At 65.0% G+C, this 26,264-nt stretch overlaps 2 protein-coding genes across 2 annotated transcripts; one reads left to right on the top strand and one right to left on the bottom strand.

The window, feature by feature from the left end:
* Positions 1-3,356: 3,356 nt before the first annotated feature.
* Positions 3,357-10,251, top strand: MAB21L4 (mab-21 like 4). The gene is made up of 6 exons (XM_055587136.1): positions 3,357-3,441; positions 3,507-3,992; positions 7,179-7,404; positions 8,482-8,635; positions 9,097-9,453; positions 10,159-10,251. Exons 1-6 carry the CDS (start codon positions 3,357-3,359, stop codon positions 10,249-10,251), a joined length of 1,401 nt encoding a protein of 466 aa, XP_055443111.1.
* Positions 10,252-13,826: 3,575 nt separating this feature from the next.
* AGXT (alanine--glyoxylate aminotransferase) lies at positions 13,827-23,694 on the bottom strand. Its single transcript, XM_055587063.1, has 11 exons — positions 23,515-23,694; positions 23,229-23,421; positions 21,854-21,918; positions 21,129-21,229; positions 19,409-19,479; positions 18,531-18,615; positions 16,971-17,066; positions 16,349-16,418; positions 15,161-15,256; positions 14,334-14,462; positions 13,827-14,099 (listed from the first exon to the last, which is right to left on the bottom strand). Exons 1-11 carry the CDS (start codon positions 23,677-23,679, stop codon positions 13,992-13,994), a joined length of 1,179 nt encoding a protein of 392 aa, XP_055443038.1. The 5' UTR covers positions 23,680-23,694; the 3' UTR covers positions 13,827-13,991.
* Positions 23,695-26,264: the final 2,570 nt, after the last annotated feature.

Raw genomic sequence — 26,264 nt, 5'->3', positions numbered from 1 at the left:
GGCCCCTGTCTCACCCGCTCCTCCCCACACCGTGATGGGCCCTCGGAGCCCCTCCTCTCCCCACAGGCCTTGCCCACCCCTGTCAATCCGTGCCTGCCTGGCTCCCTTCCTGCCTGGGTCACCTTCATGGGTCAGCTGTCCACTGCCCGCTTGGTGGGGCGGGGGTTACCTTCCTGGGGACCGTTGCTGGTCACCTGCACGCCTGCTTCTCCTTGAGGACTCCCAGTGTCCACAAGCACCCAGACGGCTCACCCCCTCAGGGCTCTGCAGCCCCTGCTGGACGGACGGACAGAGCCTCACACCCCAGCCTCAGCCCCGCACCCGCTCGCACGGGCCTCTTGAGGCTCCTTCCGGACATGACGGCCTCCCCGGCTTCTCCATAAACCTCAGGGTCAATTGGCCCGGCACCCCCTTGCACACCCAGTCCTGCGTGTTCCCTCGTGCTCACGCCAGAGCTGGGTAGCCTAGGAGGAGAGGCTGCAGCCAGGCAGCCGGCTGGCTCCTGGGGGCTGTTGGCCGCCCCTCCGCCCACTGTGCCCCTCCCGGCTGCCCGCAGAGCCTCTGAGGCCGACGGGTGGTCAGGGGGACAGTGCCCGGGCCGCGGGCACCAGGGGTGGTGGCAGATCCTGCCACAGCCTGGGGGATGCATTCAGGAGACCAGGCTCAGCCTTGAGGGCAGGGCACCCCTGCACGTGCCTGCTGTCCAGTCAGGCGGTGGCCAGTGATACGGGGTGTGGCATGAATGGGCTGGAGCCGTGGGCATGTAGAGGAGGCAGGCCACGCCGGGTGAGGACCGGGGCCAGAGCCTGGGTCTGACCCCGGCCATTCGGAGGGTGTCCAGGATGACTGCTAGCGGTGTCCTTCGGGGGGCCTGGCCTCCCTTCTCTGCAAGCCCCTGGCCGCCTGGACTGTCCATCACCTGTGCTGAGCCCGTGTGGGGGCTGCCCTTCAGGAGCCTGTTCTGGGGGACGCACGCCCCTTCCAGCGCTTGTGGGAATTCCTGAAATACATGCTCCCTTGCAGAGTTTCGCTGAGAGGCAGAAGCAATGCAAACACGCGGGCTGAACTGCCCTGCACCTCCCGCCCGCGGGGAGCTCGTCAGACCCGATGGGGCGCCGAGCACGCCTGCTGCCCTGGCTCCCGTGCCTCTGCGCTGGGGTCTGTGGGTCGGTGGTCCCGGGGTCTGAGGCCTGCCGGATGGGTGCCTGCTCCCCTCTGTCCCTCTCGTCTCTCCCTGCAGGGAGCTCACGTCCAGCTTCCCGGGACGTCCGTCCCATGCGCCCATAATCCCTCTTGTTGCCCAAGTGCCCGCTGTGTGAGTGCCTCTGGCCACCGGCAGCCACCCTGGGTGGGGGAGCACGCTGAGGATGCCTGGCGGGGGTGTTGTCAGGGGCTGTCAGGGGACCAGCCTGCCTGAGCTGCTCGAGGGGACATAGGAGTGGTCAGGGGTCAGGCGGCCAGGGGTGAGGCTTGGCCAGAGATGGAGGAGAAGGTTCCTGGGAGCGTGGACACAGGGATGACACCAGAGAGGCTCCCGGTCAGATTTGTCTCCTGGAGGGCGGGCCCCGACAGCTCAGAGCCAGGGACCAGAGGCCTGGGGAGAGGTGGGCTGGGATGGACAGTCTGCGGGGAGTGGGGGAGCAGATCCAGGACTCGCTGGGCAGAAGCGGGGCTCCCCTGAGACCAGAGCGGGGCGGGGGGAGCCCTTTGCGGGAGGTTGGAGATGCACGTTGAGTTTGCTGGGTCCGAGGGGTCTGCCAGACCCTGGGGCACATGGGCCTGGTTGTGGGGTGCCAGGAGCAGGGGCACCAGCAAAGGGTGAGGATTGGCATGGGGAGGGTGAGGAGCATGCACGGCCAGCCTCCGGCCCTTCAGGGTTGCTGACCAGGAGCAGTGCTCCGGGGACGGCAGGGGCTGGTGCCCCGGGCGGGGAGGGCCCCTGTCCCAGGGTCCTCAGGGCACAGAGCCCAAGGCAGCCCGCTGGGCATGGCATGGGCCTTCACTGTGGCTCAAAGCTCTTGGCACTTTGGGTAGACAGGTGTGGCCAGGTCTCCTGGGCGAATTCAGGAGAGATGTGAGATTCATGGGAGGGTGACGCTGGAGCAACGTGAGAATCCTTGAGTCACAGACGGCTCCAGACGCAGGCAGGGCCCCGTGCCGAGGGTCAGGTCAGGGCGGAAGGGCCCCAGCGCGTCTCCCTGCAGCTCAGCATCCTCCTGGCAGGCGGATGAGCAGGGTGCCAGGAGGGCTGCTAACAGTGTGGGCTTGAGCCCCCGGAGCTGCCCTGGGGAGGGGCAGGCATGCCCTGGGCTAACTGGGCTAACTGCTGAGGGCAGGGCCAGCCGGGGCTGAGGACACGAATCTGTTTTCTCTTGACTATCACGAGCTGCCTTGTGAGGTGGTGGGCTCCTCGTCCCGGGAGGTGTGGAAGCGGAGACACCCCGCGGGGGCTGCAGCTTCTTAGGGGGGTTTCCAAGCCCCAGGAACGGAGTGCTTGATGCTGGTCCTGCCTGCAGCGTTGAAATGGGCACAGCTCTCTGGGTGTCTCGGGCGGGGGCGGGGCCGGGGCTCCCCTGGAGCGCTGCAGGGACAGCGTCTCCAGATGCCTGGCCGGGGGAGGGCCCTGTGTTCACTGTTTGCAGACTTTGCGGTGGCTGAACACAGATGCACGGCCAGCCTGGTGGGGCCCGGGGTTGGCAGGGCAGTTCCCGAGGCTGGTTGGGATTTGTGAAATGGCAGGCGGGGCTGGACCGTGCTGGTGGGGGCGGCAGGGCGAGGCTTCCCAGGCCGGCCAGGCTGGCCCAGGGAGGCACTCTCTGGAACCAGGCTTGGTCCAGCACCAGGCCCTGGGGGTGACGACTCCTCTCAGGCTGAAGGACAGGCTGGTGGGAAGTGGGCCCCTCGGGGGTCTGAGGGCCTGGGGCTGGGCCCCGGGGTTGGACACATGCCCTGCAGGGGGAGGAGGCAGCGGGTTTGGGCTCCCTGCTTTATGCGGGCACAGGTGCCTGACGGGGGTGGTGTCTGGATTGCCATGGAAACATAGCCTCGCGGCCTGGCCCTCAGAGAGAGGCTGCTGGGTGGTGGAAGCTGCAGTGGACAGCTCCCACTGAGGGGTCCGGCGCGGCCGTCGGCCTGCTCACCTCTCATCCGAGCAGCGGGGATGGCCCACGTCCCACCTGTGGCTGCTGTGACGGGCATAAGGGTGGAAAGGGGGCGCCCGGGACAGGGCACGGGGTGGGCGGGCCGGGCCCAGAGGGGCAAAGTCCCGAGCCTGGACGCCCTTGGCCCTGAGCCGTGGAGCCGCGGTGGCTGGAGGGAAACCAGGCCCCGCCCGCCCGCGACGTTCCTAATCGCTGATGCCTGACTCACCCTCACTTCAAAGCCGGGGCCCCATTCAGCTATTTAGCCGCTGCACCCTGCCCGCCCGCCTGCCAGTCACTGGTGGGAGCCGGGCCGCTTGCAGCAGGCGCCTCCTCCCAGCCCGTTCCCACGGGCTGTGCCCGCAGCCATGGCCGTGCAGGTGCCCCTGTGGTACCACTACCTGCAAGCCCTGCGCTCGCGGGCGGCGTCCCGGGCACAGGAGCACCAGCGCGCCGAGGACGTGGTGCTCACCCTGCTGGAGCGGGTGCACGCCCTGGACCCCCGCTTCCTCGTGGACTACTCCCGGGACCTGGAGGCCTTCCAGTTTGCCCTGCGCTCCTCGGAGGGCCCGCTGGACGTGGAGGTGCCCCTGTGGGTGGACGCCGAGGCCCTGGTGATTGAGGAGATGGGGGCTGCTGAAGCGGGGGGCGGCCTGGGGTGCTGCCGCCTGGGCCTCCCCAAGGAAGCGGCCGGCGTGGAGCGCTGGAAGGCGGACGACGTCTTCGAGGCCTCCCCGGAGGGCAGCGCCGGGTGCTGTGGCCACATCGTGCCCAGCAAGGTCCTGCGGGTCCTCAAGGACCTGCTGGTGGCGGCCGTCGTGTACTGCAAGCACCACGGCCTCATCACGCCAGGTGCGGGCGAGCACGCTCCACACGCGTGTGCAAGGGTGTGTGTGTGTAATGTGGGACTGTGGGATCTGAGGGCACGTGTGCTTACATGTGTGGGTGTGTGTGTAAGTGAGGGATGGCAGGCCCGCAAATGCATGTGTAAGCACACGTGTGTAAGTGTGGGATGACAGGATTGTGAGTGCATGTGTGAACACATGTGTGTGAGTGCACACATGTGTGAACACACATGCAAGCGTGGGATAGCAGGATGGTGGGTGCATGTGTGAACACGCGTGTGTGCATGCATGAAACTGTAGGATCATGAGTGCACGTGTGTGTGTAAGCATGGGATAGCAGGATTGTGAGTGCATGTGTGAACACATGTGTGTGAGTGCACACATGTGTGAACACACATGCAAGCGTGGGATAGCAGGAGTGTGGGTGCATGTGTGAACACACGTGTGTGCATACACACATGTGCGAACACATATGCAAGCGTGGGATAGCAGGGTGGTGAGTACACGTGTGAACACGTGTGTGTGACTGCACACATGTATGAACACGTGCGCAAGCATGGGGTAGCAGGGTGGTGAGTGCATGTGTGTGTGTAAGTGTGAAACTATAGGATCATGAGTGCATGTGTGTGTGTGTAAGTGTGAGATAGCAAGATCATGAGTGCATGTGTGAGCACAAATGTGGGTGTGTAAGTGCATGCATGTGTGATCGTGTGTGTGTGTGTGCAAGTGTGGGACTGTGGGATCATAAGTGCATGCGTGAGGGGGTGTGTGTGCCGGTGTGCACAGGCCTGTTTCTATATACGCTAGTATCCTGGCCCTGGGCAGGTTCTGTGGTGGGAAACTGTCCAGTGAGTAGGCTCTGGCCTCAGCGTCTCCCTGGTTGCCCCGGTGATGTGATCTGATGGGTGGGGGCCGTGGGCGGCACTCCTGACAGGCCCAGAAGTTGTGGGCCCCCTTCCAGCAGGCGCTGCCTGGACCTCACGGGCGCTGGAAGGACAGCCCAGCATGGCGGGGGCCCTGGGTGGAGAAGTGCCTCCTCCAGCGGGGCAGGGCCGAGGGGCAGGACCTGGGAACCAAGACTGGGTGCGCGGCTGCCCCGGGAGGGGACAGGACGAGGCACCTGTGGCTGTCGCCTGGAGTCCTCTTGGCCCCACATCAGCGAGTGGGACGGCAGCCACCCGAGGGGTGCTGACCTGTCCCGGGCAGCCCAGTGTACGGAGCTCAGGTCTGACCGCACGTCCAGGCTCAGGTCCTGCGGGTTCCGGGGGAGCCGGGCGTCTGTCTGCAAGCTGACGTGAGGACTCCGAGCCCACAAGGGGAGGCTGTCCACCCGGCCCCCGCAGGGCTGCTGCAGGCTGATGGCAGACGCGCCCCACTGGGTGGCTGCAGCCTGTCACGGGCGCTCCTGAGCTCAGCCCCGCCCGCGTCTTGTCCGGTCCCCTCCGAGCTTCGCAGTGACCGCCGGCAGCCGGGCAGGCTCGTCCCACAGGGCCCTGTCACCTGCAGGGCTCTGTCTGCCCGGTGGCCAGGCCCCTCCTTCCCACCCGCGCTTCCTGCTGCAGGAAATTCCAGGCGCTGCTTCTGACACTTGCCTTAAAAGGGGAGCGGCGGCGCAGGTGCAGGGCTTCAGGCCGCCCCCACCCTGGGAACTGGTGAGACCGGGCAGGCTGAGGCAGGGAGTGCCAGGGACGGTGGGTGCGGCTGGCTGCCTTCCAAGCCACCTTTCTGTGAACAAAGGCAGATAAGGAAGTGAAACTGCCCAGGTGTCTGCATGACAGGGGCCTCCAACCATGCTGAATGGGAGGGGCTGGGGGTCCCTGAGCCCTTTCCCCGCTCAGCTGGTGGGGAGACAGCCCTGCAGGGGACAGAGTGGCCCCAGTGGTAGGGCTGGGACCTGCTCTGGGCGGAGTCCCAGAGGTGGCCAAGAGCCGCCCTGCTGGAGATTGTGGGGGAGGGGTCTTCGTAAGGGGGTGGGGAGCAAGTGGGCTCTTCCCGGAACCCCGGGGCCGTGGGAGGCCCGGGGCGGGCAGTGCAGACTGGGCTCACCAGCGGCGAGACCATCCTCCAGGTCACATGCTAGGGACTCCCTTTGGGACCTGATGACCTGCCCTCCAGGCCCCAGCTGGCCGGCCCCTGGCCTCTGGCTTAGCACCCTCTCTGGGCAGCACTGGGAGGGCAGGGAAGACCCCTCCTCACCCAGGCCGCACACAGAGCCCCTCCTGCTGCCCTGAGAGTGTCTGCTCTCTCCGGGGTGTGTGTGTGTTTGGGATAAGGTACATGGAACGTCCCCTCCTGGTGGTCTGGGGCGCTTTCCAGGCCTAGGCTGGGCCCCTTGGGGTCTGGGGAGGAGGCGGGGAGTGGGAAGCAGGTCAGCTAGAATGTGCAGCAGGAGGCAGGCTCCGGTGCCAGGCCGGCATGTCTGGTGGGGTCCAGGGCCTCCTCCTGGATGAGGCTGTGCCCAGCCAGCTCCTCACCACCCAGGCTGCAGGGCCACTGGGTGCTCACTCAGGCCTGGCCCTTCCTGGACGGGTGTCACGGACAGAGCCTGGAGGGGGCTCTCGGGTCACGTAGGGGCACAGGGGTGGGAAGTGGGGAGCAGGCGGGCCTGATCAGGGGACATCCAGCTACAGCCAGGCCCCCTCAGGCTCTGGAGCTGGAATGCCACAGAGGCTGCCCCCACCCTCTGGAGGACCTGCAGGGGCTACAGACTGCGGGGAGGGTGGGACCTGACTTCCAGCAGCCCAGGGTGTCCCCAGCAGAGGGGCTGACCCGCCAGCCTGGGGTTAGCGGCCCACGGGTCCAGGAAAGGGGTGCTGAGGCAACCAGGGACTGAGGGGGCACTGGGTGTCCCGGGGCGTGGGGCGCAGCCTTAAAATCAACCTCTTCGAGCCAAGGGTTAGGAACCCCGAGACCCCAGGGACCTGGCAGCCTAACAACAGAAGTGCATTTCCTCGTGGTCTGGAGGCTGAGGTCCCAGGTCCCAGGTCACGGTGTCTGCGGCCTGGTCTCCCTGGGGCGCCCCTGGACTAGAGATCCGCCCCCGCCGGGTGCTCCTGTGGGCTTTTCCCTGAGCAGACCCCCGACGTCTGTTCCGTGAGCAGGTCTCACTGGGTCAGGGCCGCCCGAGGCACGGGGCTTGGGGTTCGGAGGCTCGCCCGGGAGAGGGGCTGGCTTAGCAGGCGGCCCATTGCAGGCTCCCTGAACGCAGACAGCCTGAGGGAGGAGCAGCTCGGCCTGTCCCTGCGGGTGTCCAGTGGCTGGAGGACGCTCCACTTCAACGTGGTGCCCGTGGTGCGGAAGAGGCTCAGGGTGCCCGCCCTGGAGGGGGCCCAGCTGGTGCCAGGGTTTCCTGAGGGTGCCCTGCGAGGGATCGTCCGCCAGGAGGTGGCCCTGGTGCCGGCCGGCGCTGAGCTCTGGAGGTAGGATGCACTCGGGTGTGCGGGGCCCCGGGGAGCCGGTGGGAGGGGCGGCCCGTCACCCCTTTGCTCCCCACTGCGGGCAGGGGGGCCTGCAGAGTCCCCTGCCCACCTCTGCCCTGGGCTCCTGAACAGCACTGCCGTTCCTAGGGCCTCAGGGATCCCACCAGACTGCTTGCCCCCTGCTGCCAGCTCCTGGTGCTGGGGGACAGGGAGGCGCCCTCTGTCTCACTGGGGAGGGGGTGCTGTCAGGCACCTGAGGGGGGACTTGGAACTCTAGGGGGCTGTCCTGGGTGGCCTCCTCTGTCACCCCACCCAGCACCTTCCCTTCAGGTGGGACAGTGGCGACTGGGTCGGGGGACTGATCTGGGACCGCAGGGCAGCGGAGAGGCCCCTTGCGGGAGGGCGGTCAGTGTCCGAGGAGAGGCATTGGCCCTGGGCTCTGCCTTTCCCAGATGCGCATCCCCCACCGTGAGGGAGGGGACAGCTCCTACTTGGGCCGTCCAGCTGCAGGCCCCTCCACCCGGCTCTGGAGCTCCCACAGCCCCACCTTGGGTCCCGGGTCCCCCCCCAGGAGCCTGTGCTCAGGAAGGGTGGCCCGTCCTGCAGGGGAGGGGAGCCCCCTTCAGTGTCTGTGAGGGGAGGTGGGGGCATGGGGCTGTGGCTGAGCTCCCCTCAAACTCAGGGCTGGGGACCGTGTCCCGTCCTGACCTGACCTGGCCTGGACTTCACCCGGCCCCTGCCCGCCCACACAGAGCCACCGCTTCACCCCGGTTGGTCACGGTGGCATCTTCCTGTCCACACGAAGAGGGCCGGACGTGCCTGGGGGCCCTCAGCCACCCCCCACATCCTGGGTCTGAGCTTCTATCTGGAAATGGGACATTCCGCCCCGAGGGCCCATCAAGGGTGGTTCCTGAAAAGCACAGGGGCCTGCGAGCACCAGGCCAGCCCCTGTGTGGCCTGGCTATCCTGTGGGGCTCAGAAGGCCACCAAGGCGGGGGACCGTCCTTTCAGAGCAGGTGCCTGGAGGCCTGGGTGACTCCGGTGCTGACCGCCCACATTGTGTCTGTTGGGCTCCAGGGTCTCCACTGACTACCTGCTCACCAGGCTGCTGGGGGCGCTGGGCTCCCTCCAGGGCCACCGCCTAGACAGCCTGTCCATCCTTGACCGGGTCAACCATGAGAGCTGGCGGGATGGCGGCCGGAGCCCAGGCCTGACCTTTGGCCACTTGAAGGTTTGTGGTCCCCACGTGGCTTCTCCTGGGCCCGTGTGAAGGGGGAGCGGCTAGGCTGGGGTCCTGGGGGGGTGTGCGGCAGGGCGCCAAGCGGCAAGAAGGGCCCCTGGCTGGGGGCTCGGGTGCAGGAGGAGGAAGTGCTGGGGGGGCGCAGATAAGTCTATTCTGGTGGCTTTCAGATGGATTCAGGCATCCTGGACTCACAGATGAGGGCAGGGATGATGTCACCGGGCAGGGCATTTTGTGTAGGCCTGCAGGGCATCAGTAGGAGTTCGTGCAGGACAGGGCACGTGGGAAAGGCCCAGAGGATGGTGGGAGCCTCAGAAGCCCCTGAGCTTGACGCCAGGGAGAAAGAGGGGCGTCAGGGTGGGGGCCGCTGGGACGCCCGGGGAGGCACAGAGGCTGGGGCAGGTGCAGGTGGGCGGGGCCTGCCCTGGGTGGGCTGACCTGATGCCCCACAGATGGTGCTGCTGTGGGCCGCCACGCTCTTCCCCGCGCCCGAGGACTGGGCAGAGCTTCAGGGCGCCGTGTACCGCCCCCTGGTGGTGCTGCTCTGCTGCCTGGCCACCAGGAACCTGCCGCACTTCCTGCACCCCGAGCGGAACCTGCTGCAGGACGCAGGCCTGGACCTGGGCGCCCTCTACCAGCGCGTCGAGCGCTTCGCCAGCCAGCCCGAGGCCGCCCTGCGCATCCACGCCACCCACCTGGGCCGCAGCCCCCCGCCGCGCGTGGGCAGCGGGCTCCGGGCGCTCCTGCAGCTGCCCGCCAGCGAGCCTGCTTACTGGGCCACTGCCTACTTCGATGTCCTGCTGGACAAGGTGGGCGCAAAGGCTGGGGAGCCCGGCAGGTGTGGGGTCACAGTGGGTGGGGAGGGACCCCTGTTGTGTGACCCCTGGTCAGGAGCCAAGGAAGGTGGGGCAGCTCAGTCCTTGCTGGGGCAGTGCAGCGGGAGCGTCAAGCCATGAACGTCCCCAGCTGCCAGGGACCTCAAGGGCCAAGGGCCCATCTCTGGCAACCAGACCATCTGAGCCTGCCCCCGGTGCCCCCTGAACCACCCCCAAACCCACACTGGACAAATGCTCAGAGCCCCGCCTGCCCCCCGGGCTCCGTTCCTCGTGAGAAAGTGCGGCTGCCCCAGGCCTGCTGGGGACAGCTTCCTGCTGCTTCCCTGGACTCGGGGGTCCCTCGGCCAGCCCACGTCTGGGTGTGTCCGCCAGCTGCCCCACCTTGAGCCCCCAGGCTCCACCGGCTCTGCTAGGTCTCCCCTCCCACTCCACAGAGCCCCTCCAGCTCCTGTCCAGGTCTCACCCCACCTTGAGAGCCCACACGGGCTCCTTCCAGGGTGCGTGGGGGTGGGGGGGCTTCCCTGTGTCAGGCCGGTCCAGGGAAGGGCCCGGGAGAGAGGGCCCCAGGTGTGTCCACCCTCAGGGAGGATTGCACAGGTGAAGACCCAGAGGGAGAGACCCAGGGAGCGCCCGACGGCCCCGACGGCCCGTGACCCCGTTGTCCCTCCCCGCCTGCAGTTTCAGGCCTTCAACATCCAGGATGAGCAGCGGGTGTCGGCCATGCAGAGCGTCTTCCTGAAGACCAAGACCCTGGGTGCCGAGGAGCGCTGAGCGGGACACCCGGGTCACTGCCCTCTGCCGGCGGCACCGCCCACAGAGGCTCTGGGAAAGTTTGGAGGAGGGAACGGGCTTCGCCTGGAGTGGATTTGGGGGTGGAGGGCCTTGTCCCCAGGGCCCACCCGCGCCTGTCCAGGGGCAGCCCCGTGGGCGTCTGAGTGTGCTGGACAGTGGGTCTCGGAGGCCCCGGGGTGAAGGTGCTGTGCACTCCGTGTGCCGAGCCCAACGTGTGATGTCATCAAGGCCGAAAGCTGAGAGTCCTCGGGGGACCAGGAGCTCGTCGCACCTGCTGCTCAGGGGGCGGGGCCTTGAATCTGCCCGAGCACTGCTTGTGCCTACGAGGGCTGGGACTGCCTGCTTTCTAGACACTCGAAGTGGACAAGCTTGTGTGCATACACCCTTCTCTGTCCCTGTGAACGACCCCTGCCCGCCCCCAGTGCTCACCTGCTCGTTCATGAGGGAGCCACCGCAGACCCCCGCCAGCGGCACCGTGGCAGAGGCACCCCTGCCGTGTGCGGGGGCTTCTCCCGGCAGGTGGCGCGCCCATCCCTGTCCGTCTCAGCTCTCTGCTGTTTCCACCTCCCGTCCGCGCACTGCCGGAGGCCTGTAGCCCCTCCCCCCGCAGGGCTGCCCACCCTCTGGGTGCCCCGGCCAGCAGACATTCTGCAGTCTTCACTCTGCCTCCGAGCGACGTGACTCCTAAGTTCTGAACCACAGCCCACGCCCCAGGTTCTGAGAAGGTGGCTGCAAACCCCAGTGAGTCCATGTGGCAGCCACCTCCCTGGACCTCCTCAGTAAAGTGGTCACATGCACTCTGCGGAGGGGATACGTGGGCCTCTCTGAAGGCCTTGGGACCCGGGGCCTGAGCTGACGCTAATGGGAGGGGACACGGAATGCCCCCAGGCCCACCCCGCGCCCTGCCGTGAGGCGGGCAGCTGCAGAAGGTGTTAGCTTGGTCCAACCTGATTCGTGAGGGGTGCAGTGTCCCGGCCCACCCGGTGTCATTTCAATGATGTTGAGGTGGACGCAGGGAGCTGTACTTAGCAGGGGTAAGAGCACCAGCTGCAGGAAAGACCAAGGGGAAGACATAACCACCGACTGCCACGGCCAAGAGTCCGGCAGAACGTCCCGAAGGCCGGTGTCAGGACTCAGCGCCACCGTCAGAGACCCGGGCTCACAGGATGACCTCAGCGCAGACGTCAAAATGAGGCTCTGAGAATGGGGGCTCCGCACACCTGCGGGGCAGGGGGTGTCTGGGAAACCTCTGCACCTTCCTCTCACTTTTGCTGCGAACCTAGAACTGCCCTAGAAAGGGGTCTAAAGACAAATTAGAAAATAAAAATCTCCGTTGGATCATGGTGAACGGCAGGGGATTACATAAACAGAGCCAGGTCACACGCGGCAAGCCAGGTGCTGCGCTGTGGCTCCCTTCAGCGGGGCAGACGGCACGGCCTTGGGGTCTGGTGCCCACCTAGCGGGGACTGCCCCGTTTTCAACCCCACGAGGGAGGGAGCTCACAGCAGCCTGCGGTCACGTGGGAGAGGCGCCGGTGTCGCATGGCATTGCCCCAGACTGGCGCTCACCCCCTGCGTGTGCCCCAACGTAAGCCTGATGGAGCTTCATCGTCCGAACGACCTGCAGGAAGTCTCGCGGGTTCACTGTGTGGTGACGTCCCGCGAATACACCTGGGGGCAGGGGCTTGCAGTTCTGTGCATGCTTGCTGGGGGCCTTCACTCCAAAGGGCGGGGAAGTGACACTGGGCGAGATGCGGGTGAGGCCTCTACACTGAAAACTAAGTACAGTTTTTAGAGACCTACATTAACCTTCATGAATGGGAGTTTGTAATTTTTTAATGTTTCCATTCATCTTGGTACATTTTTTGTTGTTCAGTCGCTCAGTCCTGTCTGACTCTTTGCGACCCCATGGACTGCAGCACACCAGGCCTCCCTGTCCATCACCAACTCCCAGAGTTCGCCCAAACTCATGTCCATCGAGTCGGTGATGCCATCCAGCCATCTCATCCTCTGTCGTCCCCTTCTCCTCCTGCCCCCAATCCCTCCCAGCATCAGGGCCTTTTCCAGTGAGTCAGCCCTTCACATCAGGTGGCCAAAGTACTGGAGCTTCAGCTTTAATAGATACGTAGATTTACTGCAAGTCCTACCAAAATTCCAATACGCTATTCTGAGGAAAGAGACAAGCTGACTAAGATGTATGTGATTTCAAGACTTACGATAAAGCTGACGTACTGAAGACGGTGCGGTGTGGACACAGGAGAGATAAGCTCATTAATGCATGGGCACAGATGCAGACCTTCACCTCTGGTCAGCTGGCAAAGGGGCCATGCCAACCAGACAGGAAGGAAAGTCTGTTCAACAAACATTGGAAGGACTGGGTGTCCTCTGGATAAACGTGAACCTCAACCCCTTCCCCACTGCACCCACAGGGTCACCGAGAGGGGGTTACAACCTCAGCAGAGACCTGACACCACAGGGCTTCGGAAGAAAACCTGGGACGAGGTCGTCAGGACCTCCAAGTGGACAGGACTTTCCCAGGGAGGAGCCGAGCAGCACAGACCGTGCAAGACACCCAGGAAGAAAGGGAACTTGAGCTCTGGGGTTTCAGGGCCTCTGCCTCTGAGCCCCTATGCTGACCACAGCCGCCCTGTGGCAGGGTCTGGATCAGCCCATTGGCGCCAGCTCCCCTGGTAGCTGAGAGCGCCGCGGGCTGCAGGCCTTGGGTCAGCTTGGGGCCCTACCCAGGGCCCAGGGCTGTGCCCAGCCCCCACCTGGTGAGCCACAGGGGCGGAGCCAGGCCCACGCCAGCCCTCCCCAAGACTCAGGGCTGCCGGGGGACAAGTGCCCATCTTGACAAGAGTGGGACCCGGGAGCCTACCTCCTGCAGGCTCTTAGGCCCACTGAGGACCGGGACACATGGATGTGGCCGTGACCACCGGCAGCACACTCTGGTCGGGCCTGGCTGGACCCTTCCCAGGAAGGAGAGATGAGGGGGCTGGACCCAGGCAGACTCCCAGGGAGGGGCAGGGGCTAGGGGCAGGGGGTCGGGGAGCCTGGCAGGGGCTAAGGGCAGGGGGTCGGGGAGCCAGGGCAGGGGGTTGCTGTCCTGGGCCCTCCTCTGCTGCACACGTGAGCGCAGAGTGGCCCAGGGCTGGGCCCTCCAGGCTCTCAGGGCCTGCAGGGTGCTGCGTGTGTGCCCAGGGCTCCTCAGGGCCTGAGTACTGGCTGTGTGCTCCTGAGCTCTTGGTGCCCTAGCCATGACCCTGTGGGCCGCGGGGCCTCTGTGGAGGTGGTGGGAGAGGAGGTGTTTGCAGGTTCAAGATGTAGACCCAGACTGTGCAGTGACAGGGACCCCAGGCAGCTGACTGACTCACACAACCCTTCCTCCAGCCCGGATCCTTCCGGCAAGGTTCTGCTCCCTGAATCCAAACCCCCAGCTCAGGTGCAGTCAGGGAGCAGGGCTCCACACAGTGAAGACTGATGAAGCCACTTCTTTATTGAACCTTCGTAGGAGGCCGGGGACCTATGGGGGCGACAGCTCAAGGGGAGGTGCTGAGGGTCCATGCGGCCACACCAGGAGGTTTCACCGGGAGGGGACAGGCCGCCTGGGGCGGGGAAGCCGCCTGGGCTGGGCAGCAGCTGTCCCGTGCCCCCTACAGACTCTGTTCGCACCGGGGCCACACGCCCGCTCCCACGGTGGACGAGGGACTGACAGCCCGCTCACAGCTTGCTGCGGGGGCAGCGCTGCAGGGCCTCCCGCAGGGCCCGGGTCACTCGGTCCACGTTCTCCCGCGTGGCGTTGCCGCCCAGCAGGCCGATCCGCAGCACCTGGGGGCAGGTCAGAGGGAGGAGGTCACCTCGGGCGGGGGCCTGGCTGCCACGACTGAGGCCGGCGCAGAGCCAGCTGGCGTCCCCCAGTGCGGGAGGAGGGGCAGAGGGTGCCCTTGGCTGGCAGGTCACTCCCGGGTTCAGAGAAAGGTGTCCCCTTCCTGCTGCCCTGGCCCTCCGTGGGCCACTGGCCTAGGCCTGGGCCCAGAGCACTCACGGCCGCAGGGCCCTTACCTTCCCCGCCGAGGGCCCAAGGCCGCCTGCAATCTCGATGTCGTGGTGGTCCATGATGTACTTGACGATGTCCCTCCAGTCATAGCCCTCAGGGACCACCACGCTGGTGATGGTGGGCAGCCGGAGCGCCTGCAGGACGCACGGGGCTCAGCCTCCTCATGACAGATGGCAGGCAGCCCCCCTGCCCAGCCTCCAGAGTGGCGGCGGGAAGGATCGAGGATGGAGGCGGGAGAAAGGGCCCAGAGAGCGGGGTCCCTACCCTCCCAGCAGCCACACCCATGGGCTGGCGCTCAGTGTGGGGCTTCCAGCCTCCAGGGACCCCCACCACCCCACCCTGTGTCTGCTGTCTGGCAGGTCACACGCTGAAGCTCGGGGTGCCTGGCTCATCCAGCATACCCCATCCCTAACCCCTTCCAGGCTGGTGTCTGGCTGGGGCTCTGCAGGCTGAGGGGCATCTTCCAGCTCAGAGATCACCCGCAACGACTCCAGGCAGGAGGCTTTGTGGGGAGTAGGGGCACCCACTTAAGTGTCCTGAGATCCAGAGGCCAGAAAACTGTGACCGTGACGGTGACTGCCCCCACCCCGGACCCACATATCTAGACGGGGGCTGGAGAGGTGCTCTCCCTCTCCCCACCCCTACCTGCTGCCCCCTGCCCCCACCCCCTGCCCTCTGACCCCTGCCCTCTGACCCCCTGTTCCCACCCCTGCCCCCTGCCCTCTGCCCTCACTCCCTTCCCTTGCCCCCTGCCCTCTGACCCCCTGCCCCGCCCCTGCCCCCTGCCCTCTGACCCCCTGCCTTCCTCCCGCCCCTGCCCCGCCCTCCTCACCGGGTCCTTCACAAACAGCTGCAGGCCCAGCCCCTGCAGGCATGCGTGCAGGTACTCGGAGGCCTCGCGGTGCTGCCGCCAGCTGTTCTCCAGGCCCTGGAGGGACAGGTTGCAGGCTGGGGACTGAGTGGGTTCCTTCCTTGGGGGCCAGAGTGGGAGAAGCTGGCTGGCATCCACAGCGGGGCGCTCTGGCCTGGGGAGGGTCTCCTCTCCTGTCCTGGACACTGAGCCCCTTGGGAGCTCCCTTGAGCCGCAGGTTTAGGGCCCTGACTCTGCCCAAGGGCCAGGCCTGGGCCCCTTGGGGGGAGTGGGAATGGTCTGGAGGGGGAATAGCCTGGGCCCCAGCCGGCGGTTGGGTCCTCCAGGCCCCTGGGAGGGGGTGTGTACTTAGCCAGAGGCGGGGGGCTGGCCAGGTGCAGACAGTGCCCTCCCAGCCCCTGACCCCACAGGCCCTATTCTAGGGGCCCAGCCTCCCCTGCTTCCAGAGCTCACAGCCGGGGCCCCGCTCTGGAGACCCCCTCCCTTAGTGCGCAGCCCCCAGCCTCTCTGGCAGCACACGCCAGCCCGAGGCTGGGACAGCCCCCCCAACCCGGCCCAGAGGGGTGGTGAGGTGAGTGGACACAGGGCAGACGTGGTCAGCGCAGCACGGCAGCCTCGCTGAGGCTGGTCGCGGCCCAGGCCTCTCCCTGCCCCTTGGGTTGGCCCCTGGGCTGGCCCCTGGGGGCTGTCCCGGTGCGTTTCTGGGCCTCTTGGGTCCTAAGAGTGTGGATACTGCCCTGGTTATGGGCGCCGCCCTGGTGGCATCACAGCTGCTGACCCGTGCGGCTCCTGCCCTACCTGGGAGCGGTGGGCACAGCGGGGCTCCTGGAGGGGGTCTCACTGCCCAGCCCTCCCTCGGCCCGCCCTCTCTCCTTCCTGCCTGGCCTCTCCGCTCGCAGGCTGCCTCCCCTCTGGGCCCTTGCGTGTGCTTTACTGGGAGCCAGAGGGTGGGAACGTGGTCACATGTGTCCCATCGCTGTGTCTGCCCCCAGCCCCACCCAGAGCCCTCCTGCACCAGCCCAGTCTCCTCCAGCAAGGCCCCCCAGCCTGAGGAAACCCCGGGGAGGGGCTCTGGGGGCTCCCTAGCCTCGCCCTGCGGGACCCAGCTCTAGGCTCCCCGACTGCCCCCCACCCCGCCCCACCGAGTACCTGCTCCACCAGGTGGGCCAGGCTCTCCCTCAGACTGTACAGGCTGGTGACAGGGGTGGTGTGGTGGTACCTGGAGCGCAGAGGGGGCCTGGGTCAGTGTGCGTGATCGGGACGTGCCTTGGTCTCCGCCAGCCCCGGCTGATCAGGGTGCGGGCGGGGCTCCGGGCAGGGGCACTGGCCGGGCTGTGGGGGCAGGTGGACGGCAGTGGAGGCCGGGCACTGGGTCCCGCCTGGAGCCCGGTGCCTCGCTGTGACCTCTGGGCAGGGCACAGTTCCTGGGGTCCCCATCCCCGAGGGTCACGTAAGGGGCTCAGGTTAAGATAAGCTCCCCTCACAGAGAAGCCTGGGGAGCCCTCCTTCTGAGAAGTGGTGAAGCCGAGGCCCAAGACTGGGAAGCTGTCAGGCCAGGTGCAAAGTGCCTGCAGGAGTGTGAGGACTTCTGGGAGAAGAGGGCCTCGTGGAGGGGGCCAGGGACCATGCCCGGGGCCTCGAGGACTGGGGGGACCCCGGAGGGCATTTCAGGCCTGGCACTGGAGAGCCTGTGGCCCCGGCTGGGGTGCGGGGAACAAAGGTGGGGGCTCCCCCTCCCCGTCAGCCCTGCCCCCAGGCGCCCCTCACTCACATCCTGGGCTTGCCATCACAGCCCCAGGAGTTGGCCAGCCACTGCATGTCCAGGTAGAAAGAGACGGGCTTGGTCTTACGAGCATAGATCTTATTTCTGGGGAGAAAGAACCAGCAACAGTGCCCCTTGTTCCTCAGAAGTGAGCCGGGTCGGGGCTGCTCAGGCCCCAGTGTCTGCGTTCAGGCCCCCGGGGTCCAGCCTGCGCCTCTGCCTCGGGGGTGTGAGCCTGTCCCTGGGGACCCGGGCTGGCGCCGCCCACCCGTCTCCTCCCGTGGAGTCGCCCTGCTGTATTCTCAGGTCAGAGAGAACAGATGGGAAGGTCTGCTGGATGGAGACTGTGGGGGGGACCCAGTTTGAGGAAAGCATCCTGGAAACTTGTTTGGAAAGCTGGGGAAATCGGAGGACTGCACTAGCCACGCTGTCTCCAGACTGCTGTTCTAACCTACAGGCCCAGGACTCGGGCGGCCACACGCCAAGCTCCAGGCAGTCCGCCCATTGCAGGCCCGCCCCGCAGGCCCAGTCTGCAAGAGCTCTTTCATTGATGTCTATCCTTTGCTGCTACTGTTCCTCCTGAATGCAAGGGCCTTCACACAAGGATTGATGCTTTCCAACTGTGGTGCTAGAGAAGACTCTGAGAGTCCCTTGGACTGCAGGGAGATCCAGCCAGTCAGTCCTAAAGGAAATCAGTCCTTAATATTCATTGGAAGGAATGATGCTGAAGCTCCAATACTTTTGCCACCTGATGGGAAGAGCTGACTCATTGGAAAAGACCCTGATGCTGGGAAAGATTGAGGGCAAAAGGAAAAGGGGGCAGCAGAGGATGAGATGGCTGGATGGCATCACCAACTCGATGGACATGAATCTGAATAAACTCCGGGAGTTGGTGATGGATAGGAGGCCTGGCTCGCTGCAGTCCATGGGGTCGCAAAGAGTCGGACAAATCCTAGTGACCATCACCAATACGTGAGTCAGACTCCTCTGTCTGTCTCAAGCCTGAAGTCAAGGAGAGACGCTCTCAGCACCCAAGGGCCTCTGTTCAGTCCTGAGCGGGCTTTCTGCCCAGTTGCCTGGTCTGTCCCTATGCTAAACGGATGCCAAGTGCATAAGACACATAGGTATCCCGGCCCTGAGCTTTTCTCTATTTGTTCAGTACATTCTACAGTGTTTATTACACAGATGTCTGTCTGTCCATCTATCTGCTTCAGAAATCTGAACATAGATAGGGTCACCATATACTTAAGTTCTGTGTTTAATGGTGAAATTTAAATCTAAATCATTTAAAAATAGTATACCCACAAAAAATGACGGAGGGGAGACTGAGGCTAGAGGCCTAGGAAAGATGCCTCATCTCTCCTGTGGGCAAGTGCAGCTGGGGTTCACTGGAGGGGCCTAGGGGACAGCCTGGGAAGAGCCCAGTGCCCCGGGCTGGGAGACCCCAGGCTCCCCGGCAGGCCTCTCCTCCCACCGGGCCTGTCTTGTTTCTCCTTCCCTCTCCACTGGGGGCCATCTGGCCTTCGCTGCCAGTCTGGTCCTGGGTGGGGGTGGGCGGGGCTCACTCACTTGGCCTTGTTGCTGAAGGAGATGAGCGAGGTGCCTGGGGGCGCATTCAGGACCTTCTGGGAGCCCGAGTACAGGACGTCGATGCCTGCGGGAGAGGGGCACACCCTCAGGGACCATCCATGGGGGAGAGTCATGGGGGCCGCCTGGCCCAGCCGACGTCGGGGGGACCTGGGACCCACCATCCAAGCATGCTGTGGGACTAGACCCCTCTCCTGCGGGCCCAACACTGTTCCAGGTGGGCTGAGCTAACCGGAGGGCCCCCGCTATTATCTGCTCTGCATGGCAGACCCACGAGGCTGGGGTCAAAGTGCAGGCAGAGAGGGTGCGGGTGGCCGAGGGGGGAGGAAAGGTGATGCTCTCACATCTTGAGGTGCCCGTCCATGGGGCGCCCCCACTGCCCAGGGATTTTAAGATACGGGCAGCAGCAGCGGAGGGCACTGGGCAAGCAGCCAGCTGGGAGGACGGAGGACCAGGGCTGGGATACGAGCCCCGCCCCGCCGCCACCTCCCTGAGGGTGGGGTCAATGGGAAACCGAGGCCTGGATGGACGGGGCCCAGGTCCCTGCCCTGGTTGGCACTGCCCGTGCCCTCCCCGTCAGGGCTCTGACCCTCTCCAAGTGCTGGTCCTGCAGCGTCCCTTCCTCCCTGCCTCTCTCCTTGGGCTTGTCCCGGCCCAGTGGCCCAGCTGGGACATGGGGTATGGTCAGTATGGAGGGTGTCCAGCCCTGGGAGGAGCTGGTGTGTGCCTGGGGGCCTGTGGAGACCGGGCCCTGTGTGGGGCTGACGGACGTGCAGGCCCCGGCACAGGGCACGGGACACTGGAGAGGACTTCTGACCCTCAGGGCCCACCGACAGGCTGGGGTGGGGGCACGCACTCACCCTGCTGGTCCATGTAGACGGGGGCCCCGCCCAGGGACGCCACTGAGTCCACCAGGAGCAGGCACTGGTGCCTGGGGGAGGGCAGCAGAGAGCAGGACGGGGCCTCAGACTCGGCAGCCTGCCCTGAGCTGGGACCACGGTCAGCCCCCAGCAGAGCGGACATCACATGGGGGGCTCAGGATGGCCAGGGCCCCTGGGCGCTAGACCCCAGGTCCCCACACAGGTACTTGAGAGGGCCAGCCGGGCAGTCTGCGTCCTGTGGGTCAGCTGGGTACCCTGAGGTCGCAGGCCCTAGGGCTGTGTCGGGTCCGGGGAGCTGGGCAGCAGAAGGGTGGCCCTCCGTCTGTCTGGCAGCCCACCAGGCAGACGTCCAGCGCATGTGGAGGACAGAGTCCGGGAGCAGGCTGAGCTGAGCCTCTGACCCTCCTCCACCCCGCACTTTCCTAGGAGAAGGGCCCAAAGAGCGTTCCCTGTGGGCCTCTGGGAATTGTAGCCCAGGTGACGCTGGTGAGCATGGCGCCCTGGACAGGACTCCAGGGGGCAGGTGGTCTGGCTGGGGCTGTGCCCAGTGGCCCCGTGGCCCCCTTGGAGGACAGCAGTTCTGCCAGGATGATCCAGCCTGGAGGTGGAGTTTCTCTCCTTTCCCTCTGTGGTCAACTGTCCAGAGCAGGGCTGCTGGTCCTGGAAAGGGACCCCGCTGAGGGGTGGGGGCCCTGGGGAAGCAGTGGAGGGCGGGGGCTTCTCTGGAGCTCTGGGGTCAGGGCAAGGTGGGCAGGCCCTGGGCCCAGCATGGAGGGGGTGGCACTCTGGGGACACCTGATCCTGCTCTCAGACCGGAGGGTACACCCAGCCTCTGCCCAGGGCCAGGAGGGCCCCAAGAAAGCCTGAACCCCACTCCACATGAGCGAGGCTGGGGTGGGCCCAGCGGAAAAGGGAGCTGGACCTGCCCTGTTACTTCTTGTGGGGAGGGGCCTGCCAGCACCCCAGCGCACCCCATCCTATCCCCAGCCTGGCTCTGAGCTGGGCTTGGCTCTGTCCTCAGCACTGACACTCAGGGCAAGGCTCACCTGAGGGACAGGCTCACCTGTGGGACAGATTCACCTGAAGGACAGGCTCACCTGTGGGACAGGCTCACCTGAAGGACAGCCTCATCTGAGAGACAGGCTCACCTGAGGGGTCAGCCTCACCTGAGGGCCAGGCTCACCTGAGGGCCAGGCTCACCTGTGGGACAGGCTCACCTGAGGGCCAGGCTCACCTGAGGGCCAGGCTCACCTGTGGGACAGGCTCACCTGAAGGGCAGCCTCATCTGAGGGACAGGCTCACCTGAGGGGCCAGCCTCACCTGAGGGACAGGCTCACCTGTGGGACAGGCTCACCTGAGGGGCCAGGCTTACCTGTGGGACAGGCTCACCTGAGGGCCAGGCTCACCTGAGGCACTGGCTCACCTGAGGGACAGCCTCATGTAAGGGACAGCCTCACCTGAGGGACAGGCTCCCCTGAGGGGCCAGGCTCACCTGTGGGCCAGGCTCCCCTGAGGGGCCAGGCTCACCTGAGGGACAGCCTCACCTGAGGGACAGGCCCACCTGTGGGACAGGCTCACCTGAGGGACAGGCTCACCTGAGGGACAGGCTCACCTGTGGGGCCAGGCTCACCTGAGGGACAGGCTCACCTGTGGGACAGGCTCACCTGAAGGCCAGGCTTATCTGTGGGGATGGGATTACCTGTGACAGAGCTCCCCGTAGCCATCGAGGGGCTGCAGCACGCCGGTGGACGACTCTCCATGGGCCAGGAACAGGAGCACCGGCTTGTGCCAGGCCAGGGCCTGAGGGAGGAGGTGACAGCCTGAGGCAGAGCCAGAGGGGCAGGGGCCTCCCCCGGTCTGCCGGCCCCTCACATGAAGACTGTCCTGTGAGGGTGGGATGAGACCTGCCCCAGACACTGCCGCCCCACAGACGGCCCCATAGACGGCCAGATCTGGGCAGCGGGGAGCAGACACTCCTCCAGCCCCACCTGTGCTGGCAGGGCTGGGCATTTCGGGTCTGGGAGGAGGGCTTGTTCTGGATGACGTGGACTTTCTTCCTGAGGCTGAGCCAGAGTGGCCTCAGCCCCCCACCCCATCCTCCTGGGGCCAGCGTGAGGTCAGCCTGGTTCTGGGCTGGATGGGATGATCCTGCCCGATAGCGGGGGCTGGCACCCCGAGACTCAGGGCATGGCCTGCTCCCCCCTTCTCACTCCTGCCCCTGCACCCTGCCATGGCCTGGGTCCTGATCTAGCTTCCTTGGGGAGCAGAACCCTCCTAGTCAAACTCCCACCTGCCCCAGGTGTGGGAAAGCTTTCAGGGCTGGGCAGCTGGGCTCAGAAGCCCCGGGGACCCGCCATGGCCCCCTCCCCGCCCTGAGCCGGCCCAGCTGAGTGGCCCTGCCCTGGGTCACTGTGTCCCCCGCACCTCCTCCACCTCCTGCAGAGTGAAGTGGCCTCCAGGCGCCTTGACCATCGGGTACACGCGGGCTCCTGGGGGGCAACGTGAGTGGTGAGCGCCCCGCACATGGGTGGGGACCAGCACTGGCGATGTGGAGTGCTGAGCAGGTGGGCCCTGTGGGGGCTGTCCACACTGGCCCAGCCGCTGCCCAGGGAGGAGCTTGGGGTGTGCTCGGTGAATCCAGGCTCTGTGGTGCTCGGATGCGAGCAAGTCCCACAGTTCTCGGCCCCCTGCTCTGGCCTCCTTTCCTGAGCCCAGCCGGGCGGGAGCACCCCTGTCCCTTGCCCTCCCCACAGAGGAAGTGCGGATCTGTGCAGGGCTGAGATTCAGAGGGTGACTTTGGAGTGTGACATCAGAGGTGACTTCAGAGCACGACATCAGAGGGTGACATCAGAGGTAACTTCAGAGGATGACATCACAGGGTGACATCGGAGGGTGACTTCAGAGGGACCACAGTGTTTGATGAAGGACTGAATGGATGAGGGAGGCCTGAGAAGGCTTTGCCCTCTTTGGGGCCTGGGGGCTCCAGGAAAGCAGGCCCTTGTCCTGCTCCCCATGCACAGCAGACCCCTAGCCTCATGTGCAGGAGGCAGGGAGGCCCAAGACTGTCCCAGAGCCCCAGCCCGGGGGTGTGGGGTGAGGTGGGGAGCCCCAGGCCAGGAGGGTGCCTTGACCAACCCAGGGTCCCCTTGAAGCCAATGTGTAGACTGGAGGGGCCCCGGCGAGGGGTCAAGACCCCCTCAGGTTGTCAGGGGTTGTCCATTGACCTGGACCGAATGCGGCTGCATGTGGAGCTGACCAGCCAGGAGCTTCACAACATTTCCAAACCACGATCAATCATTAAACCCAAAGCACACTCGGGCTTTGACTTTTGTCTGTCTCTCCAGAAAATTTTACTCTGGACTGCAAACTCTGTCCCTACCATAGCATTTTGCAGCTCCAGAAACTGCTTCTGAGATTTTATGGGAGATGCAGCTTCTGGAACTTTGTCTGGTGACAGAGGTGGGGCTGGCCCCTAGAGACCTCAGAGAGCTGGGTGGGGGGGGTCCCCCGGGTTTGGGCTGAGATCAGAGAACACCCTGCATTGCTGACCCTTCCGTGGGCTCCGGAAACTGCTGACCCCAAGTTCCAAGACACCAGGGGATGGGGCCCCGGAGCATCCTGGGAGGAGGCAGCAGGCCGGCAGGAGGTGGAGGCATGAAACGTGGGGAGCGGTTAGCTTCCGCCTGGGGAGGGCCTGAGGTTGGTAGCAGGACCTGGGTGCTTCCAGGCTTCACGCTGGGACGGGAGGCCTTGGGGAAGGACGCAGTAAGGGGCCACACACCCCCGCCCCGTCTCTTACCTATGCGCTCCGCGATGTCCTGGGCCCGCTGCCCCCAGATGCCACTGACCCCAACCAGGAAGGAGTCGCCTGGCTCCAGCAGGTTGAACAGGGCAGCCTCCAGGGCGCAGTGCCCCGAGCCGCTGACGGCCAGGCTCAGGGGGTTCCTGGTCTGGAACACGTACTGGATGCCTTGCTTGATCTCATCCATGATCTGGGGGTGGTGGACACATGGCTCACAGCCTCCCCGCTCCCACTCCTGGGAGGAGGCCGCCCAGGGGCCGAGGCTGAGGCCCCGGTGACCTACCTGGTACACCTCTTGGTGCATGTGTCCCAGCACCTGCAGCCCCCCGGCCGCCATGACGCGGGGGGTCAGGTTGGAGGGGCCGGGCCCCAGCAGAAGCCGGCTGGGGATGAGCAGCGGCTTGCTCAGGGCCGCCGGGGGGGCCACCAGCAGCGAGTGGGAGGCCATCGTCCTCGCCCAGCCTGCCGTCCTGTGTCCCAGGACCGCCCTGGCCGTGGTCAGTGCCCAGAGCATTTCCCAGCAGCCCCTGTGCTGGATGACCAGGCTCCTCAGGGCACCGGGGTGCCCAGGAGGCGAGCCTGGCGGGTCGGTTTCTGCTCCACCCGCTGCCTTGGCTGTTGTCGTTGTTACCTGACTGTTATCAACGTCTGTCCTGAATGTAAAGGCCTGGCAGCAGGGGTGTCTGGGGAGGAGCTGGCAAAGTCCAGTCAGCGAGAACAGGACAGAGCTGAGCGAGCTGGCCTTTGCCCTCCAGCCCTCCCCCGCTCTATCCGCAGGGACTCCCAGCCCCCTGAGGCTGGCTGGCGCAGAGCGCCCCTACATTTCACATATAGGACCAGAGACCCAGCATTTCCGACTTGGTGGGCCTACTGGCTGTGTTAAAAGTTCGCAGCCCCTCTGTGGTGCTGAGGAAGCTGTCCCGGGGTGTGGGCCTGTGCCAGTGATGCTTGGGTGACAGAAGGAGCCGTGGGCCAGGTTCGGCCCACTCCATAGCTTGCTGACTCTCGCTCAGCTCTTGGAAAAACCCACTTTAGAAATATAGATGTCCTTTTGTGTCATTTCTTTTTTGATTCCGCAGTGAGGGATGCCACACATACTTCTCCTCGTCTGGCTCTTACGTCACGCAGTGTGACAATGTCTAGGTCCGTCCGCGATGCTGCGAATGGCAGCAGTCCGCCCTTTGCGACGGCTGAGTGATATCCCACTGCAGGTCGCACCGGCTTCTGTGTCCACTCATCTGTTGGTGGACATTGAGGTTGCTTCCGTGTCCTGACGTCTGTGAACAAGACTGCGATGAACATCGGGTGCGTGTACCCTTTCAGACCATGTTTTCCTCCGGATGTACGCCCAGGAGTGGGATTGCCGGGTCTCGTCGTAGCTCTATTTTTAGATTTTTAAGGCACCTCCATACTGTTTTCCATAGTGGTGTACCAATGTATATTCTGACCGCAGACACAGACTGACAGACTTAGACAACAAAGTTATGGTTTCCAGAAAGGAAGGATGGGGGAAGGGCTAGTTAGGGAGTTTGGGATTTACATGTGTGTGCGTTCTCAGTCACTCAGTCGTGTCCAACTGTTTGAGACCCCAGGGACTGTAGGCTGCCAGGCTTCTCTACCCATGGGATTCTCCAGGCAAGAATACTGGAGTGGGCAGTCATTCTCTTCTCCAGGGGATCTTCCATCGAATCCAGGTCTCCTACATTGCAGGCAGATTCTTTTCTCTTCTCCCAGAGAAGCCTGGGATTTACATGTACACACTGCTGTAACCAACTAGGGCCTCGTGTATAGCACAGGGAACTCTGCTCAATGTTCCGAGGTAGCCTAGATGGGAGGGAAGTTTGGGGACAATGGATACGTGTGTGTGTGTGGCTGAGTCCTTCGCTGTCCACCTGGAACTATTACAACGCTGTTAATGGGCTAAACTCCAGCATAAAATAAGCTTTCTGAAAAGAAGCGAAGAAAGAAGTGTGTGTGTCCACATGCACACGTGCACACACGGGGTGTGTGTCCTTCCTGACCCTTTGGAATAAGCATTTCCTCTGTGCGTCAACACCAAGGGTTCTGTGGCTCAGTCTCCATGCACATAACCAAGGGGTGCTTGCTGGGGGTCTCCTCAGCCTCTGAGTCGGCAGGAGAGCGGAATAAATGCAACCGCGAGTGCCGCGGGAGGGGCCGGGCCCGGGTGAGGGCGGCCTGCCCGGCACCGCCAGGCCAGGTGAGGGCCACCTGCCCGGCAGAGCCGCTGCCGGGACGTGGAGGGGCCCTGCACTGCGTGTGCCCAGGCCACGGAGGCACTGACCGGGCATCCTGAGAGTAGACCCTGCTCCGTACAGACCACAGGGGCCCGGGTTGGAGCTCGCTGGGGGCTCTGTTCTGTGTTTTGGGATCTGACGCCGGGACCACAGTAACCAGGGAAGCAGTCCAGCTGCCATGGAGGCTTCACGGTGGACACGGAGGCAGCCACGCTCCCCGGGACCTGCGCGCGACCTTACTCCGCAGGGACACGCCTCCCAGCTCTGCGGAGTCCCTGCCTTCAGCACTTGCTGAACGTTTGTCTGGCGCCCTGCGGCAGCGGGACCCCACGAGCTTTAGCCAGGCTGGACGGCCATGGCCTGAGCCCCTGGGGGACCTTCACAGCCTTGCTGGGTGGGGGTACTCTGTCACTCTGATGGATGGACAGACCTAGGGGACAGGCCCTGAGTGGTGGGCAGACAGCAACTCGGGGCAGCTGCCAGGAAGGGGCCTGGCGCCACTGCTTAGCCTGGTCCTGTCCTGCACAGGGGGGTCCAGTGGGCACCCCCTTCCTCCCCCATTCACTCTCCTGACACCTTCCCCCCTTCCTTACCAGACCTCGCTCTGGACCGGGACCCATTCTGGTCGCTCCAACCGATGCAGCATCACAAAAAGAGAAGCAGAAGGCCGTGCTGGTGCCAGCGGTGGGTGAGGGAGGTGGGCAGAGGGCCTGGGCAGCCTCCTGGGAGCCAAGAGGAGAGGCCAAACAGGCCCGAGAGCCCGGAGGAGAGGACACCC

Source organism: Bubalus kerabau, chromosome 6, assembly GCF_029407905.1.
Source record: "Bubalus kerabau isolate K-KA32 ecotype Philippines breed swamp buffalo chromosome 6, PCC_UOA_SB_1v2, whole genome shotgun sequence".
NCBI classification, from domain to species: Eukaryota; Metazoa; Chordata; class Mammalia; order Artiodactyla; family Bovidae; genus Bubalus; species Bubalus kerabau.
Note: the sequence above shows the minus strand (reverse complement) of the source record. Positions and strands in the feature narration are given on the sequence as shown.

Bases quoted from the DNA above. Each gene is read 5' to 3' on its own strand.
- MAB21L4 (XM_055587136.1), top strand. From the start codon at position 3,357: ATGCCTGACTCACCCTCACTTCAAAGCCGGGGCCCCATTCAGCTATTT. The intron at 3,993-7,178 runs GTGCGGGCGAGC...GGCCCATTGCAG, and splicing joins CCACGGCCTCATCACGCCAG to GCTCCCTGAACGCAGACAGC. The intron at 7,405-8,481 runs GTAGGATGCACT...GTTGGGCTCCAG, and splicing joins GCCGGCGCTGAGCTCTGGAG to GGTCTCCACTGACTACCTGC.
- AGXT (XM_055587063.1), bottom strand. From the start codon at position 23,679: ATGGCCTCCCACTCGCTGCTGGTGGCCCCCCCGGCGGCCCTGAGCAAG. The intron at 21,919-23,228 runs GTAAGAGACGGG...GTTGCCCCCCAG, and splicing joins GGACATCGCGGAGCGCATAG to GAGCCCGCGTGTACCCGATG. The intron at 14,100-14,333 runs GTAAGGGCCCTG...ACCTGCCCCCAG, and splicing joins TTGGGCCCTCGGCGGGGAAG to GTGCTGCGGATCGGCCTGCT.